Below are 22,983 nucleotides of genomic sequence, written 5' to 3'. Positions count from 1 at the left end.
TCTGCTACGGTCTTGTGCAGTGCTATTCCCAAACCAGGAGGTGATGTTGCCAGTCAGGATGCTCTCTATTGTACATGAGTAGAAGTTCCTAAGGATCTTCTGACTGACTTGGAACTTCCTTAGGCGCCTGAGGAAGTAGAGGCGTTGTCGTGCCTTCTTCACAACACTGTCAATGTGTGTGGTCCATGTCAAGTCCTCGGATATGTGGGCTCCGAGGTAATTGAAACTGTTCACTCTCTCAACCGGTGCCCCGTCGATGCTGAGGGGGCTGTAGTCCTTGACCCCCGACCTCCTGAAGTCCACAATCATCTCTTTTGTTTTGCTGACGTTCAGGGAGAGGCAGTTCTCCTGACACCACTGTGACAGATTTTCTACCTCTTCCAGGTAGGCCCTCTCGTCGTTGGCAGAGATCAGGCCCACCACTACTGTGTCATCAGCAAATTTGATGATTGTGTTGTTGTTCCGCTGTGCCACGCAGTCATGTGTGTACAGGGAGTAGAGGAGGGGGCTCATCTAGGAGCATCTACTTCTTCAATCGCAGACTATTTTAAATTGACTGCTGGCGACGCTAACAACCTGCTGCAGGGACTACTTCTGTGACATGCAGATTTTGAGAATTGGGCAGATCTTCACCATCAGGTGGGTGGTGAGTAATTTTAATACTGTAAAAGCAGTCTGGAATAACTACCCTGCTTTAGCGCGCCACTTTAAAACAGCAAGTGAGGACGCATCTCGCAGGCAGCTGATCCCAGGCCTTTGTGGTCACTTCTGTGTTAAAGGGGAACTATTTTACTATTTCTTTCACTATTTGGGCACTTTTACACAATTCCTGTGAGTCTATGGAACACCTCTGTAATATATATATTTTTTTTATTCATTGTTTTGTATTTCTAATCAAGTCCTCAAAAACAGCATTTTTCTACCTCAAGATCTCGAGCTGTTTTGCAGCCGCAGCTGCAGGTGCCACCTAAACCACTGTGCACCGTCGTGTTCGCCTGAACATTAACATGCAGCAGTGACTATATGACATCACATATAGGCACATTTTCAAACGACTCAGTTCAGTGAGGGTGAATATTGTGAGAGGAGAATTGGAAGAATGCGCCAATATGAGAATTTTGAGACATAGATCATATTAATATAAGTTCACATAGCTAGGAAACAATGCTAAACACTCAAAAAGGCCATTTATAAGATAGTTCCCCTTTAAGGTAAGACCTGCTTTTCCTAATTACAGTAGCTGTATTATTATCATTATTGCTCATTTATAAAATGTCTATGGTATGATTATTGTGCGTTGGTGGTTACATGCGCAGTTGCGCTTGTCTCGTGTGTGGGTGCGTGCGGCTCCTATCCTGTCTTTTAGTACTGACCAGGGTGCTGACTGGTGTGATAATAATGCATTTGCCTATAATAATGTTAGACTCGATGTGTTTGGTCGTTGACTTGTTGTTCGGTATTGGTTCATCCGTGTGTTTATGTGTAAATAGGACTGTTGTGTGTGAATTTTAGTGTTGGATCAGAGGGGTTAATCTGAGCATGTGTATTTCAATATGTGCGTCTTCATCATGCAGACCTGTGTGGTGTGGACTATGTGTGGTTCTGTAACGTTATTCATACCTATAGCATATGTCAGCATTGCAAGCGTCACAGTAAAGTCCTCCCTGTGAGGCACGCGCAGCGCTGCTGACCCCCCCCCCCCCAAATATAATGAGCTCCCCCGAAGACCATGGTATGGTTTGCACACTTCGTTTTTTGATGCTCTGATCGTCAGCAACGGCATACGTTTTGAATACTACATACATTGATCGCTGCGATCGATGTGAAATCATTGTTGGATCAAAGTAGGATTGATGTCATATAGTCCTTACCTTTACTAGGAGGTATCCCAAAATGAATATTCCAATTGTCTGATCATGATTTCCAGTATTAATGTCCATCGGGTCCCTGACATGAAATGGCACAAAATATGCATCAAGTATCAGTGGCGGCTCTGCCACTAGGGGCGCACGGGCGCCGCCCCACCTGCTGTTAAATCAGAGAAGAAGAAAATAAAACTTTTTAGTTTTTTGTTTTATAGCCCTATAAATAATATAAACATGTTTAAAATGAATAATATTTACTCATTTTAAGTATGTTTGTATTTCCAATGCACAATATAACGTTATTATCTCAAATAAAAAAACACTCGTTTTCCTGAGCAGGAAGTGACGTTTTTATTTATTTTTTTTAATTTCTCGGCCCGGGCTAGACGCGATAGCGCTCTGAGTGCGCGTCACAGTTTGATCGCTGTATCCGTCACAGCCAATCAGTGCATAACGCGTTGTGCGTTGAAATATGACTATTATGTTGGAATCCGGGCGCGATTTGAAGCGGTCTAGCCAGTAGCGTCAAGAATTTCTGTAGCCGCATTTCGCGGAGACGCTCTCTGATTGGCCGACGCCAGTATTTTTTTCCGTAGCAGAATTTCACAGAGACGATCTCTGATTGGCCGAATCCAATTTCTAATGTTCCAATTCTAGCTTATTCCTAGGTTGGTCCGTTGGTGAGAGATAGTTGTGTTGTTGTGTTGTTGTGAGATGCAGGCAGCTGTTTGTCTTAGAGCGTGCCGTGACTGCAAGTTCTTTAGACTGTTAAGCTTAGGCACTCTTTCAAAGTTGGTTAAGGTTAGAGTTTGTCTTAGAGCATGGCGATAGAACGCCAGGTAGTTTGCAGTCTGTTCGAGCGGAAATGGACAAAGGAATGTACTAACTTGTGTTGTGTGGTGCTAACAAGCTAACACTTGGCTAACAAGCTATATGGCGGATGCAGTCTGGAGACAGTGGACAGTGGTCTGGAATACATCAACAGTGGATTATACACGTTTATCAAGCTCTCCTGCCCTGGACGTTTCAACTAAACAGTGAGTCTCTCTCTCTCTCTCTCTCTCTCTCTCTCTCTCTCTCTCTCTCTCTCTCTCTCTCTCTCTCACTCTCTCTCTCTCGCTATACACAGCTGTCTCCGCGAAATGCGGCTACGGAAAAAAGTATTGACTGTGCTTGCTGAGACGATAATAGGCTGGCGATTCAAAACGCGCTGCTGTGTTGTGAACTATAACATTAATTTAGCTGCTGCTGATGCATAATGAATGAATGGTGAGTTGTTTAAAATGACAACATACATGTGTTAATTATTTGATTTGATTGATCCGAGAGACAGAGAGAGATTGCTCCAGAGCATCTCAGAGCATTACATTTTCAACTCGACCTATTAACGTGAACTGCGACCCACAAGGCACCAGCGCCAGCGGCCGCTACTGTCAAGTATGCTAAATGCGTTCCAAGTTGCTCGAATAAACCATTTCACTTGCCGGGGTCCAAATTATCCGCCCGGATCATATAAAATGTAACACACAGTGTGGCGGGCAATAACGAGTATACGTTATTGGCACAGAAAGTGTTAAGGGGATGCAGACCAGAGAAAGACTTTCATCTTGTTTACATCAGGGTCCCCCATTTTCAATTCATCATAACATTTATGACATACACGACATACAAATATACAGTACTGTTTAAGAGACAGAGTTTCTAAAAGAGAGTACATTAGAGGGGGAAGAAACTGTACATTGGAGGGGGTTGGGCACGGGCAGGCATGCGTTCTTCATGGGACGGGGTGCAACCCCAGACAAGTACTCGCTATTTGCATATCAATAGCGCCGGTCGTCAGGTGTGTTAAATACGTTCTCAGATACATTCACACCTAACTTGTTGTGAAGACATGTGTTACATTCCATTCGTAGAGGCAATTAGGCACTGTCTTTAGTCTGTGCTCAAGCGAGGGGACATTAAATGCGCATTCGCGGGAGCGCGCGCACGCGCCGGGAGCGCGCGTGCACGTGGTGTGTGCAACCACAGATGATTTCAATAACGCACCACTGGGCACGGGGGGGTAGACATTTACAGGGGCCAGTTTCGAATGGCAGCCCCCCGTAGGTGCTCTTTGAGAGCGGTTTTGAAGGTGGGTAGGGATTCACATTATTTTATGGCTGTGGGTAGGGGGTTCCACATTGATGTGGCATAATTGCGAAACGTGTTTAGTCCCTTGTTTGAGCCGAATCTGGGTTGAACATGATTTGTGGAACTCCCTCTTGTGTTGTGGTCGTGGTATTCACTGACCTTTGGGAATTATTTCGACATGTACATGGGTACCTTAGTGGTGTAGTGCAGTGGTTCCGCGAGATGATTTAAAAAAAATAAAAAAAAAATAAAAAAAATATAAAATTTTATTTTTTTATTTTTATTTTTTTATTTATTTTTATTTTTTATTTTTTGTCAGGCCACTGAACTTAGAAGCAGGCCAGGACAGTGTTTCTAGTTGTATTCTAAAATTCTATTCTATTGTATTCTAAAATGTGACTATATGGTTTTATATTAACTTAATAAATAAACAAAAACGAAAAATCGACTTATTTCAACGAACATTTCAAACTAAATAACAGATTATGCACATAAAACGCTGAAAACAACCGAAGCAACAATAGTATTTTAATGAGGCTATTATTATTATCATTATTATTTTGCAACAAGTTAGCCCTCTCATAAATAGCACATATAAATGAATAACTAACTTGAACTAACTTAATAGGATTGAAGTGATATTTGGCTTAAAAAAAAAGCCAGACGATGTGCATTGGGCCGCGGCTCTCTGACGCCTTATTTTCTGGGCCCTGGCCTGAAAAGTTTGGGAACCCCTGTATCTTGTAGACCAGAGGCCCATTGCGAGTTAATGTACTCTGTCGTCTACTCTAAGCCATCCTAGGTTGTCAAAATGGGCAGGGGTGAGGTGGGTTTTAGGAGTAAGGTAAAGCAGTAGTCTGACCAGTTTGTTTTGTGATGTTTGTAATCTTGTTTTTAGTGCCTTTGAGGTGCTTTGGTACCATGTGGTGCGGTACAAGAATCTTGTTTGTTGGTTGACTTTTTTTTATTACATTGGTTGCCATTTTGTCACAGGAAAGATTTGCCTCTAGGATAGAACCCTGCCCTCATTTATCAATGGTGCATACCAGGGACGTGCACAGGACTTTAGAGGGGCAGGTGCTCAAAGGCTGAAAAGGGCACTACACTTGTGTGTATATATTAACAGAGCGCTCGTAGCACGCGAGCACGATTTTTAAGGGCCCTTTTCGGGCGGGGGGCCCCCTTTTTATGCTTTTTGGGGGGTTTTGGTGATCAAATATTGAATATTGAACTATAGGAGAGGAGGAGTTTTCCTGGAAGAGGAGGAGTTTTCCTGGAGTTCACCGCAGAGGGATCCACCGATCCACCCAGTGCTAAGTACACCATAATCCCACATTTCCCGTCCCACTCTGCTATTTCCCTACTATCTCGCTTCCTCCCTACCCCCTTCAACCTCCTCCTACCACTCTTGACACCACAATGTGCCTCATACCTATATCCACAATCTGCTCCTCAAGAACAGAATCAACCCATCCACGCCAGTTTGCTAGCAACCCGGCTAATCTCTCCTACCCTCCTACAGCCACTAATACACCTGTCACAGTACAGGGAGGCTTATGGAATTGTCAATCAGCAGTCAAGAAAGCTGACTTCATTACTGCCTACGCCCATAGTCTAAATCTGCAGCTCCTGGCTCTAACTGAGACCTGGATAACCCCCAATAACTCGTCAACACCTGCAGCATTATCTACAAACTATAACTTCACTCACACACCTCGACCCTCCAGACGGGGTGGAGGCACTGGCCTCATGACATCTCCTTCATGGGCTACTAACCTAACGCAACTCCCAGAACTGTCACTCTCCTCCCTCGAATATCATGCAGTATCTGTCTCTAATCCTTTCAATCTCACCATTGTTACACTCTATCGCCCTCCAGGTCCCCTCGATCACTTCACAGATGAGCTGGACATGCTTCTAAGCTCCTTACCGGAAGATGGTACCCCGCTCCTTCTATTGGGCGACTTCAACCTGCCTGACTCATCTCAGTCGGTCCCAGTGGTCTCCCTCCTACAACAATTTGACCTGACTCCCACTGCCATGCCTCCCAACCACAAAGCAGGCAACTCCTTGGATCTCATATTTTCCCGTAACTCCAGCATCATTAACACCACGGTAACTCCCCTACATGTATCTGACCATTCCTTCATATCCTTCTCACTAACTCTCATGCTTAACCGAAAAGTCTTCACCCCAACTCAAACCGTCTCACTCAGACGCAACCTGCCCTCCCTATCCCCCTCCACCCTCTCCTCTGACATAATATCCGCTCTACCTTTGAGTGACACCTTCTCTGTTCTCCCCACAGAGATGGCAACCTCCACCCTCCTCTCAGCCCTTGCAACCTCCTTCGACAAGCTCTGTCCCCTCGTTGAGAAACCTGCCCGCCGTTCCCCACCCAGTCCATGGCTGACGGATGCAGTGAGAGAACAAAGACAGGTCCTGAGAGCGGCTGAGAGGAAGTATAGAAAGTCACGCCTCACTGCTGACATCGACACATATCACAACCTCTTGTTAACATTCTCCAAAACCATTACTAATGCCAAAGCTTCTTTCTTTCACCATAGGATCGAGGCCTCTGCCAAGAATCTTCGCAAACTGCATGCTACCATGTCCTCCCTCCTCACTCCCCCCCCACCTCCTCCTCCCTCATCTTTTTCTGCCGAAGACTTTGCGATCTTCTTTGAGGAAAAAGTGGAGAACATCCGCAGCTCCTTCTCCCAACCCCCACCCATTCCAAACGCTGAATCGAGAACCTCATCCTTCACTCTGTCATCTTTCTCTCCCATTACAGAAGCCGAGACCCTGACACTGGTAACGTCGAACCGTCCGACTACATGCCAGCTGGACCAGCTACCCTCCCCACTCCTCCAGACCATAGCACCGGACATCCTCCCATTCCTAACTGCAACCATCAACTCCTCACTCAACTCGGGGGTGGTCCCCACCTCCCTAAAACAAGCCAGAGTCACGCCCCTCATAAAAAAACCAACCCTGAACCCCACCGTCATAGCCAACTATCGCCCTGTCTCTCTTCTCTCCTTCCTTTCTAAAACACTTGAACGTGCTGTATCCAACCAACTTACTGCTTATCTCTTACAGAATGACCTCCTAGACCCCAATCAGTCTGGCTTCCGGACTGGCCACTCCACAGAAACGGCCCTCATTGCGGTCACAGAGGCACTTCACTTAGCAAAAGCGAAAGGCCTCTCCTCTGTCCTGATTCTCCTAGATCTATCTGCAGCCTTCGACACAGTCAACCATCAGATCCTCCTCGCGGCCCTCGCAGGAATGGGAGTGGCTGGATCTGCGCTGACATGGCTGACATCATACCTCAATGACCGCTCCTACCAAGTGTCATGGAGAGGGACTCTGTCGGCCACCCGCCCCCTCCGGACGGGTGTCCCCCAGGGCTCGGTCCTAGGACCCCTTCTCTTCTCCCTCTACACTAAATCACTGGGTAACATTATCACATCTCATGGCTTCTCATATCATTGTTATGCCGATGATACTCAACTCTTCCTCTCCTTCCCTCCCTCAGATATCCACGTCTCTGAGCGGATCTCGGCCTGTCTGTCCGACATCTCCGCCTGGATGACGACCAACCACCTCAAACTGAACCTAAGCAAAACAGAATTGCTCCACCTGCCGGCCAAATCCTCCCCCCTGACCGACCTCTCCATCACAGTCGAGAATGCAGCTGTGACCGCGTCGCCGACCGCCAAGAACCTTGGTGTTGTCCTCGACGACCAGTTGAACTTCTCTGCTCACATCGCAGCGACAACCAGAACCTGCAGATTCCTCCTGAGCAACGTCAGAAGGATACGCCCCTTCCTGACAAAAGAAGCCACCCAACTCCTCGTCCAATCAACAGTCATCTCCCGCCTCGACTACTGCAACGCACTGCTAGCTGGCCTCCCGGCCACTGCCACCAAGCCTCTTCAACTCATTCAAAATGCAGCGGCCCGCCTGATCTCAAACCTACCGAAGTCAGCCCATGTCACCCCACTTCTTAGGGACCTGCACTGGCTCCCCATTGCTGCACGTATCCGCTTCAAGGCCCTCGACCTAGCATACCGTGCGGCAAAGGGAACCGCTCCCGCCTACCTCCGGTCAATGGTCTCTAACTACACACCCTCAAGACCCCTACGCTCTGCGTCTTCTGGCCGCCTCAGATCTACTCCTATCCAAGCTCCCGGAGGGTCATCAAAGAGAAGCCGCCTATTCTCAGTCCTTGCCCCACAATGGTGGAATGAACTACCCATCCCAGTTAGGACAGCCGAATCCCGTCCAATCTTTCGCCGTCGACTAAAGACTCACTTCTTCAACCATTATCTGAAATGATATAAAAAGAAAAAAAAAAAAATCTAACCCCGACTAACCTTAATGTCATGCACTTGTCCTAATAAACTAACCTACACTGTAACACGCAACACTTTGATGAACATTGTTACTCAGCTGATAGAGTTATACCCTTCTTGCTGTCTTGTCGCACAGAACTTGTAAGTCGCTTTGGATAAAAGCGTCAGCTAAATGACTAAATGTAAATGTAAATGTATAATAATCAGTGCAGGAGCTCACTTGTCCTTGAAAGACACTTTTATCACTGACTTAAAAGGCCCATACATCTCCATAAATGTTCAGGGGGGAGGGAATAAGTGCTTACCCTACAGACCCCAAGAAGTGCTGTATATTCTGTATTGTTTAATATAAATGCATTTTTTATTCCAATCCCGATTTGTATTTGAGATTCCCAAATCCCATCGGACTTGACTTCTTTGTGTCCCTCAATGAGTGTAATACCAGCATTCAACTGTATGCGCCACAGCGGTTTCTATCATCATCATCACCACCCACGCTATGCATAAAATATATAGGTTGGCGGAGAGGCACGCTGAGGAGGCCGTGCAAACTGCAATGGAATATGGGGCATCTCTCTCTCTTTACCTAATATTTTGATTCTATCCTGACATTTTTCAGTTGGAAGGGCAGTCTATATGCGTAACGGTAAAAAAAAAAAAAAAAAAAAATCTTTTTTTTATTTTTTATTTTTCAAAAAGGGCACTTTTTTGATGAGGCTCAAAATGCAGGTGCTCAAGCACCCCTTGGCCTCTATGTGTGCACGTGCCTGGTGCATACGCACAGATATGTGCGTAACCCGTGCGTACGATCATTCCTAAGCAAAGTGTGGGACTTATCAATTTGAACGTGTGCTTGACTTTGTGCGTATATATACGCACAGCTCAGAGCATGCGTACCTGGCGCCCAGCGGTAGAATATGAAGACTACAACGCGCAAATAAGCTTCCGTGCATTAGTTTCAACACTGGCGTGTTCTGTATGACCCGTAATTCATTATAGTTAATTGTAAAATAGCGACAGTGTAATTATAACGGGCTCACGCGCGAACAAGAGGTTGGCCTGCTTGTTTGGCACAGGGGGGGCAGGCAGACGCAGAACACCCACCTTCAAAACGCGATTAAATATTGTTTAAAATAAAAAGCGAAATACTATTATTTTGTGTGTCATGTTTCCAAATAATATTGGTCACAACGAAATGCTTTCTACTTCAATTTGTTGGTTAGAATAGATGACCTCCGTTGAAACTTCACTGAGACTAACACAGTCTATTTGTGAGCTCCCGCACAGATGTGATAATAATAATAATAATAATAATAATAATAATAATAATAATAATAATAATAATAATAATAATAATAATAATAATAATAATAATAATAATAATAATAATAATAATAATAATAATAATAATAATAATAATAATAATAATAATAATAATAATAATAATAATAATAATAATAATAATAATAATAATAATAATAATAATAATAATAATAATAATAATAATAATAATAATAATAATAATAATAATAATAATAATAATAATAATAATAATAATAATAATAATAATAATAATAATAATAATAATAATAATAATAATAATAATAATAATAATAATAATAATAATAATAATAATAATAATAATAATAATAATAATAATAATAATAATAATAATAGCTTAATTTTATATAGCGCCTTTCAAGAGACCCAAGGTCGCTTTACATAGGGGGGGGAAATAACAAAGTAACAAACATAGTGGACAGACACTATGATGATGGAATTCAAGTTCGCGTTTTTATTGATCACATAGGCAGGCTATACATGGCGTAGGCTACATGGCAGTGAGAGTCATTGTTCTTGTATGCTCTCATATTATTATAGTATGCTATTGTCAAGAAGGAAGTACATTATTTTCAATCGTGGCTTTATATAGCCGAGAAGCAGTCTCCTATCAGCTTCATTAATCCCGACCCATCTCAGCCACAGCATAACTATGGAAACAAATCATAAATAGACTACTGTAAATAAAATAGCCTATAACATTATAAAGGATAGGCTATAGCAGGGGTTCCCTTTCTTCCCCGAGCTCCACGATTCCTTGGAGACATATAGGAATATGATATAGGCTATACATGGTTCAGTCAGAGAGATTTAGCCATTTGAGAATAGGCTATGGCCAAAACGAGGGCCTATAGCCTATAAATATTATAAAATGTTTTCATAAGCGTAAAGATACAAGGACAACAGTTATATTAACGATCAAGTTAGTTTACTGTATGCAGGCTTCGCGGGGCTCCGTGTGACATGTCTGTGCCATGCTGCGTTATGCGCAAATTACTGTTGCATAATGTAGGCTATGCATATATAATTTATATAGGCTATACCTAATACCGACATCAAAATAGATTGTATGCCTCTACAAATCATATTAAACCATGCAGGTAGAAAATTTACGGAAGATCCGTCGCGATTTGGAATAAAATTGACGGATAACTTTAATCCCTGGGTATTAATCGAACGAAAAAAGGCAGTCATATTCCAGCATGGTTATTAATGACACCAATGGCAATTTATTAGTGTTTGCGCTGCCCATGCAGCAATGGTCTTTAGGAAGTTAATAGATATCATATCCGACATCACCGTACGTGTACACGTCTGTCAGCCTGTCGCGTATTTCTCCCATAACACGCTTCGCTCGGCTTAGTCCACTTTTCCACATTTCATGGGGGTGTTTCATTACCGTATATGGTTAATTACGGACGGTTCTATATGCAAATACTTAAAATCGTGCACGAGCGCGGAGCGTAGAACATATGGTATTTATCAACATGGAGTGTGCGTAGAACCTGTGTACGCACGTTTGATAAATCCCGATTTTTCTGTGCGTACACACATTCTAAATTCCGTGCGTAGGAACAGAAATAGAACACTTTCTACGCATTGTTGATAAATGAGGGCCCAGGTATGTAATTTCATCTTTCCTTGTGACAATATTGTCACCCACTGTAACAGAGTGGTCTTGCTGAGTTTGTTATTTGATCCAAAGAGAATGGACTCTGTTTTACCCAGGTGTAATGATAGTTTATTATCAGCGAGCCAGGTGCAGATTCTGCCGAGTTCAGAGCTGAGGGCTTTTTCAACCTGCAACTTGTCCCTGTCAGAGACCAGCAGGGCTGAGTCGTCCGTGAACAGGAACAAGTTCCAGTCACAAGCTGATGACATGTAATTTGCATAAATTAGGAACAGTAACGGTCCTAGTATGCTTCCTTGTGGAACACCACAGCTCACTGGGAGGGGGTAGTGTACCGTTTACCTCCACCATCTGTTCTCTCCCCTGATAGGATTGCATCCAGCTCATATCAACACCAATTGCTTTTAGCTTGTCAATCAGAATGGAGTGATTGACAGTGTCGCAAGCAGTCTGAGCCCCCATAGTCAGCGTCGCCCATAAGTTTAACGCTACTCCAACCTAGTGAAGAAGAAGCAGCAAGCAGCTGCTGTAAACAGAAGGCTGCCGGTCCGTGTCCTGCAACTGAAAACATAAACACTAAACAGTACGCCACATGCCGCCAAAAAAAGGCTCAACCCGCCGCAGGGCTGTACAAAGCTGGACAGCTTTGGTTTTATAAAAAGGCCAAAGACTGACGCTGTTAGTGCAGCAGCTAGCAGCGCTACTGTCACTGAAGTTGACAATGCTAGTGCTAGTACTAGTGTTAGCTCTGCTGCTCCTGTGCACAGTGCACCTGTTATTGTTACCGCGCCGGTTGCCACTGCCAGACCCGAGTCTCCACCACTAGACCTGGACTGTGCTGCTACTCAACCACCACAATGCTGGGGTCCGAGTCAGTGGAACTTTTGGAAAAATAAATATAGCTGGTTATTTGCCAAGAAGGGATGCATATGATGCATTGGCTGCCTTCCATGTAAAAACGCCAAGACATTGTTAAATAAATCATTTGGAGCCCATTTGGCAGAGCAGTGGATGAATGGGACTGTGACTAGCTCTCAGAGCAAGAAGTTGAGGAAGAAAACATACTTGCACAGTGATAGCATTGCTCATAAGCAAGCTATAGAAATAGAAAGAACCAGAAGGAAGTGCTTCCAAAAAATCTGCTTTGCTCAAGGAGACAGCCAGTTCATTCAGGGCAGCATGACATGCTGCAGTAGTTACTTTTCTTCTTGTTGTTCTAAGAAGATGCTGCTACTTCTAATTTATTTTTCATTCAGTTCTTGATTACCTGTGCACATTTGTTTATAACATTATTTATTTTGATTTATACAAGTATTTATTTTATGTTCATTTTATTATCAGATGATAATGTTACTTACTGTATCCTGATAAATGCTGCTGTTGTGCCATACAACTATTTATTTTCCATTAGATTATTTTGTTAGTTTTTGAGTGCAGAGACAAATAAATGTTAATTCAAGTTCATAAATTTGGTATAATCTTTCAAATTAAATTGTTGTATTTTATCAGATGCAAAATGCAAATAAGTAAATATGGCATTATATATCAGAGGTGAGTAAGAAAATGAACAAATATTGATGGTTAAGAATGAGACTGAATAATGACATCACACAATAGTCTAATGATTAGACTGTTGTGTGATGTCATTATTACTTAGTATTAGACTAATCCTAATGAGATATTCCTCTAAATATGACTTCGAAAACAGCCACAATTTCAGGAAAAATTCAGGGGGCCCCCATAGCTCTCAGGGGATAATTCGAACCCTGGTCGCAAGCCTTTTGGAGGTCCAGCATGACCATGCCACAGTATTTGCCCGTGTCCACCTCTTGTTTGATGTGGTCGTTCAAATAGAGAAGGCATATGTGTCAGTGGAGTGGGATGTTCTGAAGCCAGATTGGAATTTGCATGGTTGCCTCCGTCGTCGGTGTGTGAATGTGTGAGTGAATGGGTAAAATGTGAGGAACAAATTGTAAAGCGCCTTGGATAAAAGCGCTATATAAAAAAGCAGCCATTTACCATTTACCGTCCGAATACGAATGCAGTCAATGCTCGAGTCCAAGTCCAAGTCCGAGTCATCAGTGCTCAAGTCCAAGTCATGTCACGAGTCCTGAAAATCAGTCCTGGACTCGAGTACTACAACACTGGTACCTATTGTTGCCGTGTTCAACAACCTACCAAGAGATTCAGTCTAGTAGCATTTCATCCATTAACTGGGTGTGACACCACATCCTACATCACAATTCACACCAAAAGCTTGTCATGGAAAGTCTTCAAAGTGCACCATCCACTGCTTTTAAACCTGGGAATTGGTGAACTCACCATTCAGACCATTCCATTTTCTGAAACATTTGCCTCTCCAAGACTGGTAAACCAGAAGCAATGCCGCCGACAAGTGATGCTCTCCGCTTCCATTTGATGCAAGCACACTATCAGACAATGGTTTGGAGAAATGCTCACTATGCCATACCTGATCTTCCTGCACCCTTGGACATAGGATGGACACGTGGCGATTCAGGACTCCAGCCCATTCTTATGTCACTGAGTCCAATCCCAGAAAGTTGCCTGGAGATGATTTTGTGTGCATGCCAGAAACAATGCACAACACGTCGGTGCAAATGTCGGAAATCCACGCTACTATGCACATCAATGTGTGGATGTCAGAGTGATGACCGAACTCCTTGTTTGAATGTGGTCTAGTAGTCTTCAAACACTAACACAGGAAAACGTGGGAGAATTTCTTTTGAAAAAAAACACACTACTGGTAAAACTTAAAGAGACTAAAACACTATGGGAAGAAATGCTAACCAAAAACTCTAAAGAAGGATGGGCACACAAAAAGCAAGCTACAAACACCAAAAGAAATATGTAGAAACTAGGGAGTAAACAAGGACTCACAAGTAACGGAGAGGAGGAGGAGACAGGAGAATGAGGGAACATATAGAACTCAGAAAAAAAAGGTACTGGAGGAAACAAATACAGGGGAACACAAAATAACTCCACAAACACACAGAGAAACACAAGGGCTTAAATATAAGAGTAAAACAATTAAAGGAACACGCCAACCTTTTGGGAAATTAGCTTATTTGCCATCTACCGTGGAGTTAGACAAGCAGATACATACCCTTTTCTTCTCTGTGCATACATTCGGCTTAGGGAACAGCCGCACTGTTAGCCTAGCTTAGCGTCATTCACTGGAAGTAGCCAAGTAGGTGTGCCAGTGTAGCCTAGTTCCCAACAGTCACAAAATACACTCCAAATACAACTCCAAAACGTTCCTGTAAACATGTTGTGACCTGTGTATTCAGTGATGCCACAGATTACTTGTAAAAGTAATCTGATTACTGATTACTCCTTTAAAAAGTAATCTAAGTTACTTTACTGATTACTTGATTATCAGAGTAACTTAGTTACTTTGAAAGTAACTAGGTTACGAAGTCGTCATCGTTCCCCCAACAGTTTTTTTTAAACGCTTTATTGAAAGTGCATAAATTGTTTTTAACTTGTTTCTCTGCACATAACGTAAATTGTTAAACTAGTGCTTCAGCTTCTGTACCATCAAGTATGGTAAAGCAACAGTCTATGATGCTCACAGCATTAGAGCAGCCAGCCAGTGGTTTTACAAAACCAGTGTATCACATCTAACAAATGCAGGCTGAACTATTCAATTATATCAACTGTAACTATTAAATTGTTTTTATAAATGTCTCTCTATAAACATACAACCAGTCTCTCTTTAACATGTAAATTAACTGTAAATCTGGCAAATAAGAGCTTTTGCTCTGCCACCATCAACCCTCCTGTACCTAGTCGAAACGTCGGCTAGTGTTGTGATTCCAGATGCTTTCAATGCAATTGGATGTGCTGTTTTTAGCGGTAGACAGTATTTTGACAGTATTTCCTCCGCATATGAATGTTGTGAAGTAGTGACTGAGCCTACGTTTAGACGAGCGTTTTGGGATGGAAGTCTGAACAGAAACCGCAAAAGTTTCACTTTTAATTTTGCCAAGCGTTTTGGGGTGGAATTCTCCGGACGACGGAGCCCTGCTGTCACACGATTGGCGCATATGTCACATGACGTGCTGTGAAGACCCGCCCTACTCTGCCTCTGATTCGCAGACTGTGGATGGGGAATGTGATTGGACCAAAGCAGAGTCACTCACAGACAGAGGCTCCAGTCACGCCGCGGGACACATTCTTGTATTTAACCCTTTCACTGCCACACAACGTCACTCCCAAATAAGAAAAACAGCTCAAAATGTATTTTTGACTGTCGAAAACGAAATAAAATACTGCATTCCGCCTGCATTATGAATTTATGATGAGATAGTAACGAAATAGTAACGCACAGCCACTTGGACAAGTAACTGCAATCAGATTACTGGCTTTTAAAGATTAACGCGTTAGATTACTATTTTCGGGGAAAAGTAATCAGATTACAATAACGCGTTACTTAGTAGCGCGTTACTGGCATCACTGGTATTTACCACGTGGAGAAAATAAAAAGAGACATTTTCATTTTCTAACTTGTTTTTAACACATTCCCTGCCATAACTTATATCCATCAATATAGCCAGTCTCATCATCATCATCATCATCATCATCATCATCATCATCATCATCATCATCATTTATTTATTCGCACATAAAATTACCACAGTCCAACAGTACATATTCATATAATTTACCAAAAATACCATGGCCGAAAGGAACAGGACGAAGAAAAAATCTTATATATACCTGCCCCTACACACACACAACACACCGATAGACATATTGTGTAAAACCAAACAGAATATACCCATTTTGCAAAATAAATTTAACATCAACACAACCAAATTAAATCAACATAAATAAACCCATTTTGTCTATCTATCAGTCAAACTACATATTTAGGTTCATTCATTTACACATGGAGATGTTCACCTTCTTTGCAGGGCTATAACTTTTTAAATTGTATTGCTAAATTGACATTACTATGGCCCATTCAACATCGATTATCTATCGTTCAGGATGTAGGAACGTTATACTTTTTCATTCAAACATTCATACAAAAATACCTTCTAGAATATAAGTATGTTTTTATCGTTTTCTGCAGTAATTCCTAGAACATGAGTTATAGGCCTAAACGCATATATAGATTATCGATTGCCGTTTATTCCCGATACACGCTATATTAAAAAATTCAACTGTATATGATCCTATACGTTATGAGTCATCATGCGCGGAGGAAAGGGGGGGGGGGGGTCATTTATAATTCTGTGATTGTCAGTAAATGCTTTATGTAGTATGGGTGATATATTGATCAGATCGGTTTGCAGTGAAATGAATAAACAATTGGGCTGAAAATAACGTTAGCGTCCTCTTACCGTTCGCCAATGAGACTGGCGGTGAAATATCCCAGGTATACGACGCCGATCGCCTAGGTCCATTTCCGGTTTGTATGTCGCAATAAACGCCGAAATCATATCGATTATTAAGTTTATAAAGCGATCCATTATGTACATAGTGTCTGTCGGGAGTCATGCAACAATGTCTGACGGCCGGATGAATTTAATCGACGCACACCTCCCACTTCCTGTTGTTCGAGTGTAACTCGCCCGACCATCCACCAGGCGGCGGTATTGAGCCGTCGTTGTATTGAGCCGTAGGGTCCAGCTGCAGCGCCGGAGGTGTATATATGAATTATGAATGCCATGGCGAAAAAATTAATATCGCTGTACAGCGTGGTCTGGCGGTCAAAGCATGGCGGGCAATAACGTGTTACAGCGTGAATGGCGGTGGATGTGTTAACTCAGAACTATTTTTTGCCGAACCACTGCTGCCTGGCGCAGTGATTTCATCACCTCAAAAGCCCAGTTTTTCAAAAAACAACAGGGCTTTTTTTCTCAGACTGTTTTTTCAGTGTGGAGTTCTCTCTCCTGATTGGATGAAGTGTATTTTTTGTTTACTGCAGAGTGGATTGTGGAGAACCATGTTACAGACCAGATAATCAGTAATGGCTATCACAGTACAGCTATTATTTTAACATGTAGACCACTTATTTTAATAAATAAATACCACTTACAGCACCTAAGTGCTCCGAGTACACTGAGAAGACAATGCAGCTCAAGTTGTGACAGTCCTTTAAACTCTCTAGTATGAATTTCAAACTCATTTTGGAGTGGTTTGGATCACTCCTTTTCATGTTTATAGAAGAGAAAATCCCCCAGGGACCCTTGAAAGACTACACACAACTAGAGTACTAGATAATTAGCATTCAAGACTCCTGTATTTGTCTCACCTTTGAGGTTTGCAGCATGGAGTCGGTCTACAATAGATACATTTTCAATTTTGTTTTATAATGCATGTGTAATGAAAATGGCTGTAGTTATATGAGCTAAAAATAAACAGAAAATCTCATTTTAAACAGTTTTATTACAATAACATGTATAAACATAGAACATGGTTTATCAGCCAAGCAATATATTCATTAACCTCAATTTCAGACTTTACTTTAGAGTGGCAAATACACATGGGGGCTCTGTCTTACCTGCTCAGCAGTTAATTTGACCTTTGCTCTATTTATGAAATACAATAAAAACTTTGGTTTTGCAGTACATTTCACTATTTCAACACCACAATATGCAACAGGAATGACCCCACATTATTCCATTCATAATCTTCTGGATACTCTCTGAGTAGATGATATAACCATGACCTGTATGAATGACATTGTGAGGAACAGTTTTAGGTCTTTCTTTGACTGTCGGTTCAGATTCCACCGTTGCAAAGCAACACAAAGCATTGACAACAGGAGATTGGTAGCTGCTTGGTACTATGCTCCTGCCATTGACCTCACCAAGGTGCTGGCATTACAATATGCTGGCATCATCCCCGTGTGTTGCTCAATAGCTGCCGACTGCTCCTAATGGAATTTTTTACATGGATTGACACCCAATCACAAGGCATTGTTAGTTACATATCAGTTCACAACAGAAAAACTACAAGTTTAGATATTTGGTTTGGTGATTAAATTACTAAACTAATATTTTCTTTTCCTTAAACTATAACTTGTGACAGAGTGTGTGTCTATTCAAAATATTATATTATATATTTATGTTATCTCAACACATATTTCCTATGTCCAATTGTGCATGAGCTTAAACACTCATATGTCCATAATCCATTTATATGTCATAACACATCATGTAATATGTCATAACACATCATATAATGTCATAACACATCATATAATATGTCATAACGCATCATATAGTATGTCATAACTAAGGCTGTCAATCGATTAAAATATTGAATCTGATTAATCACATGATTGTCCATAGTTAACTCGCGATTAATCGCAAATTTATCTCCTCGCTGGCTGCTGTTGCTGGGAAAACTGGATCTGCTTCCTGGTTTGCATTTGTGGTTTCTGATTGGATGCTGAGTGGATCCAACAGGGCAGTGTGTCCACCGGGTGAGTTCATTTCTGAGGTAAAACACACCAATACATGTCAGTACAGTGAGTACATGATACTTGGTGGATCCAACATGTGTGTGTGTGTGTGTGTGTGTGTGTGTGTGTGTGTGTGTGTGTGTGTGTGTGTGTGTGTGTGTGTGTGTGTGTGTGTGTGTACATGCGTGCATGCGTGCGTGTGTGTGTGTGCGTGTGTGTGTGTGGGTGTACCTGCAGTACCATCCTCATAACACTCTTGCTGGCCTATGTCCTCTGATATCAGTCCACCTGACTGTACACAACGGAAAACAATCAGGGAAAAATAATGCTGCACTAAACTTGGTTTCTTTCATAAGCAACATCAGCCAACACGTACGCACTGACAAACACACACAACACAGATAAGAGACAATGTATATATATATTATACCGTAATAGATCGATTGATTGATCTGCTACAAAAAAGTTCCCTTCTTGAAGCACAACTCAAGTTGTACATATTCATCCATCTCAAGAAAATCAACATAAATGAAGGACATTTGATTAAAAAGTACTTCCCTTACATCCCCGTAAACAGGACAATAAAACAAAAGTGTTTTTAACCTAAATCACACACCAAACAAAGTATGTCCTCCTCTGCGGTGGCATTACATCTGCTCTCTAGGACTATTGGTAATGTCCCTGACCGTAGGCTATCTGTGCACATAGGGATATTTGCCTTCTGTTTAAATTATACTGAACACACGTTTATGCACTGTAACTATCTTTTATGAGACAGTACGTTTGTAATTTCTCTTTATACCATATATCAACAGACCATTTGTCTTTGTACATGAGAAACATTTGACTCCAAATCTCACACAATAATTGGTTCTGGAAAATGTATTCCAAATCTTTCCTATAAAATAAGGATTTCAACTCATTAGCCCAGGAATGACGATGCAAAATGTCCCATTTAAATATATTTTTAGTGAGTCTCTGATCAGTCTTCTACCTCTGGCTTGTCGTTTGTGTTCGCCATACTATGGAGCTATGCTAAATAACAGGTAATCTCTCAGTGCTGTGCATGGACTGAACGAACAACATCCGGCCCTTTGCGCAAGTTATATTTTGTGAAGGGGGGGGACTTGGAGTTTTGAATTAAGTTCTGCACGCAAAGAAATGTTCTGCATGTGCCTTCCGTTAGTGGGTAAAGTAACGTTGCATGCGTTTGGTACACAGCGCGTACTGAACCGAAGGTCCTTTTCAGTTTCAGGCTACCAAGACCTGTCCTAATGGTGCTGTGCAATACCATGGAGCCAGCACTGTGGAGCCAGACCAGATGTTCAAACCCTGCACGACCACACGTCCAGGTACTGTCCACCTTGGACCTTTTAGCCACTGGGACATTCCAGAGAGAGCTAGGAGACAGGGTGGGCATATCGCAGGCATCCATCAGCTTCGGCCTCCAGTGAGTCGTGGATGGAATCATACAACATACATCCAATTCCCATATATTAAACAACAACAGATCCCAGTCAAGAGAGCATTCCATGCCATTATAAGACCATCTGCGCAATTGACTACACGCACGTGCGAATCAAGGCACCCTCCACAGATACATTTCCATATCTCAACAGAAAGCAATACCACTCTATCAAGGTTCAAATCATCTGGGATGCCCAGGGTGCACCTGACTCCTACATCTTACAAAACAACTCTGTGGGTGTGCACCTCGAGCAAGGAGACGCTGGAGACGCATTGCTAATTGGTAAGTATCTGTGTGTAATTAATCATTCCAGCAACAGTAGGCTTCTATTCTTCTAATGACTTGTTTTATTAGGATATCACGGATATGCACTGGCCTCCTGGTTGATGACCCCACTCACCAACCCTCAGACGGAGCAGGAGGTGGCCTACGAAGAGAGCCACACATGCATGGGGGACCCTGATGTAAACAAGATGAAAGTCTTTCTCTGGTCTGCATCCCCTTAACAATTGTATGTATTGAGCTGTACTGTACTGTACCCATTCTGCAATCTGTTAATAAAGTTTTTAATCAATCAATCAATCAAGCACTCGTTCCACCGTCGAGCACAGCATCGGACTGCTGAAAAGACAGTGGATGTGTTTGGACGCAGCAGCTGACACACCTCAGACGACCCTGAGCCCGCTGTTCCTCCTCCAGTGGCCAGCATCTCTCTCCTGTGTTTTGCGATTTTCTTTTTTGGTCTCCGATTTCACATCAGCCCATTTCATTTCAGCTGCTGTGCGCCCCTCTAATGCACCACGTTAACCTCACCTGTTATCTCATCCCATGCCTCTTTTTTGGGTGGCCTTGTACCCCCTATTGACACTACTATATAATATGTTCTACTCCTTGCAACAGTACCTCTGCACCGGTGAAGTTAGGTCTGCTTTTACTGACCAGTGCACCACCCTTTATTCTTACCATATATATATATATATATATATATATATATATATATATATATATATATATATATATATATATATATATATATATATATATATATATATATATATATATATATATATATATATATATATATATATATACACACATCCGTATGTACATACCTGCATATAATCCTTTTTACATATCTGTAGATACTATATCTATATCTGTACATATCCCTTACCTACTCTTACTAGTTACACTGCTGGCCAGTATGACTTACTACCATAGGGTTTTTATACCTGTATCACTGTACATATTAATACTACAACTCTGTACATACATCTGATTAGCTCCATTACTCAGTAGTACCAATTTATATTATATAAATTATATTATATAATATATATATTTTAAACCCAGTTTAATCACCTGTAAATTGTATATTACTATTGCACTTTATGTCATGCACCTCCAAGCCACCAGGCCTTGTCTCCATTGTTTTTTTCTCTCTCTCAGCAGTAGTGGATCCAAGTGTGGGGAGTCAGGCGATCAGCTGTTTCCTATCCAATCAACCCTGCCATAAAGGACTGGTCATAACTTTTCCACTTTGCCAGATCGTAGACTTACATCCCGTTAGTCAAGTCCTATGGCTTTTCCATTCCAGTTGCTATTCCGTGCTCCGTTTTTGGTTTGAGTTTTAACTTAGATTATTCTCGCTTTTGTTTGGACATTTATTCTGTTTTGTTTTCTTGGAATAATTGGAATAATTTATTCCAAGAATTCCCCTGTTCCATATATTTGTTTAAATAAATATACCTGCATTTGGGTTTTACTTCATTCCACGACTCTGCTCGTTCTATGTCTGCGTTTGGGTTCTGGCTCTTATAATCGTTACACTTTACAGTTACATTTGCACTCTGGTTAGATGTAAAAACTTATTTTTGTTGTACTGTACTTATAGTGTATAATGACAATAAATTTGAATCAAATCTTAATTTTGATCAGTTACAAATTGGTTTTGTGTTTGCCTGTGCACATGGTCCTGTGGTTGCATGCACGTAAAATGAGCTGGCGGGGCGTTTTGTGTATGCAAATCCAGGTGTATGAGAATTCTATTTAAGAATCCGTGGCATTCCTCATTCAGGGGAGCACAGCTGAGAACACTTTCGAGAATGAGGTCCAATGTGTTTTGAACAAGATTTTTGTACAGGATCTCCTCTCTGGTAAATAAGGATACCTTGAAGACTCTAACAAGAGCACTCATTCAAGGGTTCTACGACTATTGTTACAAAGGATCAGATTAAACCGAATATATATATTTATTGATTGATATATATTGCATAATATTTGTATATATCGTTTGATATCCCTTGTATATTCCTTGTACATATACACGGAATATCCCTTTAGCCTAGTACAGACCATAATATTTCATTCTCCTATTGGACAGCGGTCCACAGGCGCCAAGGCCATGCCTCCAAAGTCAGGTTCAAAGTCACCACCGGGGACATGCCTGGACATGAATGGTATTGCGCAAGGATATGAGACAGGAATAAAGCTGGTACTAGTTTATTCATCTAAGCGTATAAATACGGCGCAGGTGAATACAGAAGTATGTTACCCAATAAGTTGAAGCCTCACCCACGATACTACGTGCGGTGAAGTATGGCCTGTTTGGCCCCAAATAGAGCATTGAGACCGCGTGCGAATTAATAACTGAAGTGTCAGAGTTTGGCGCTATACCGTCGAGTGCGACATATTCTATTAAGTCAGTAATAGTCTAATTTGTGTATAGTGTATCGTGCGGCTAAAGTTCT

General features: G+C 41.9%; 1 protein-coding gene across 1 annotated transcript in view; it reads right to left on the bottom strand.

The window, feature by feature from the left end:
• The window catches only part of LOC311242997 (seipin-like), a gene marked incomplete at both ends in the record, with an annotated part of 33,878 nt that overhangs the window by 5,388 nt on the left and 5,507 nt on the right, over window positions 1-22,983 (bottom strand). The window contains one exon of the mRNA XM_084332059.1: window positions 18,997-19,057. Within this exon, the coding sequence (XP_084188185.1) occupies window positions 18,997-19,057 (61 nt within the window). The remainder of the gene's footprint in view (window positions 1-18,996; window positions 19,058-22,983) is intronic.

The sequence above is a fragment of the Notolepis coatsorum genome (assembly GCF_963971535.1).
Source record: "Notolepis coatsorum genome assembly, chromosome: 16".
NCBI classification, from domain to species: domain Eukaryota; kingdom Metazoa; phylum Chordata; class Actinopteri; order Aulopiformes; family Paralepididae; genus Notolepis; species Notolepis coatsorum.
Note: the sequence above shows the minus strand (reverse complement) of the source record. Positions and strands in the feature narration are given on the sequence as shown.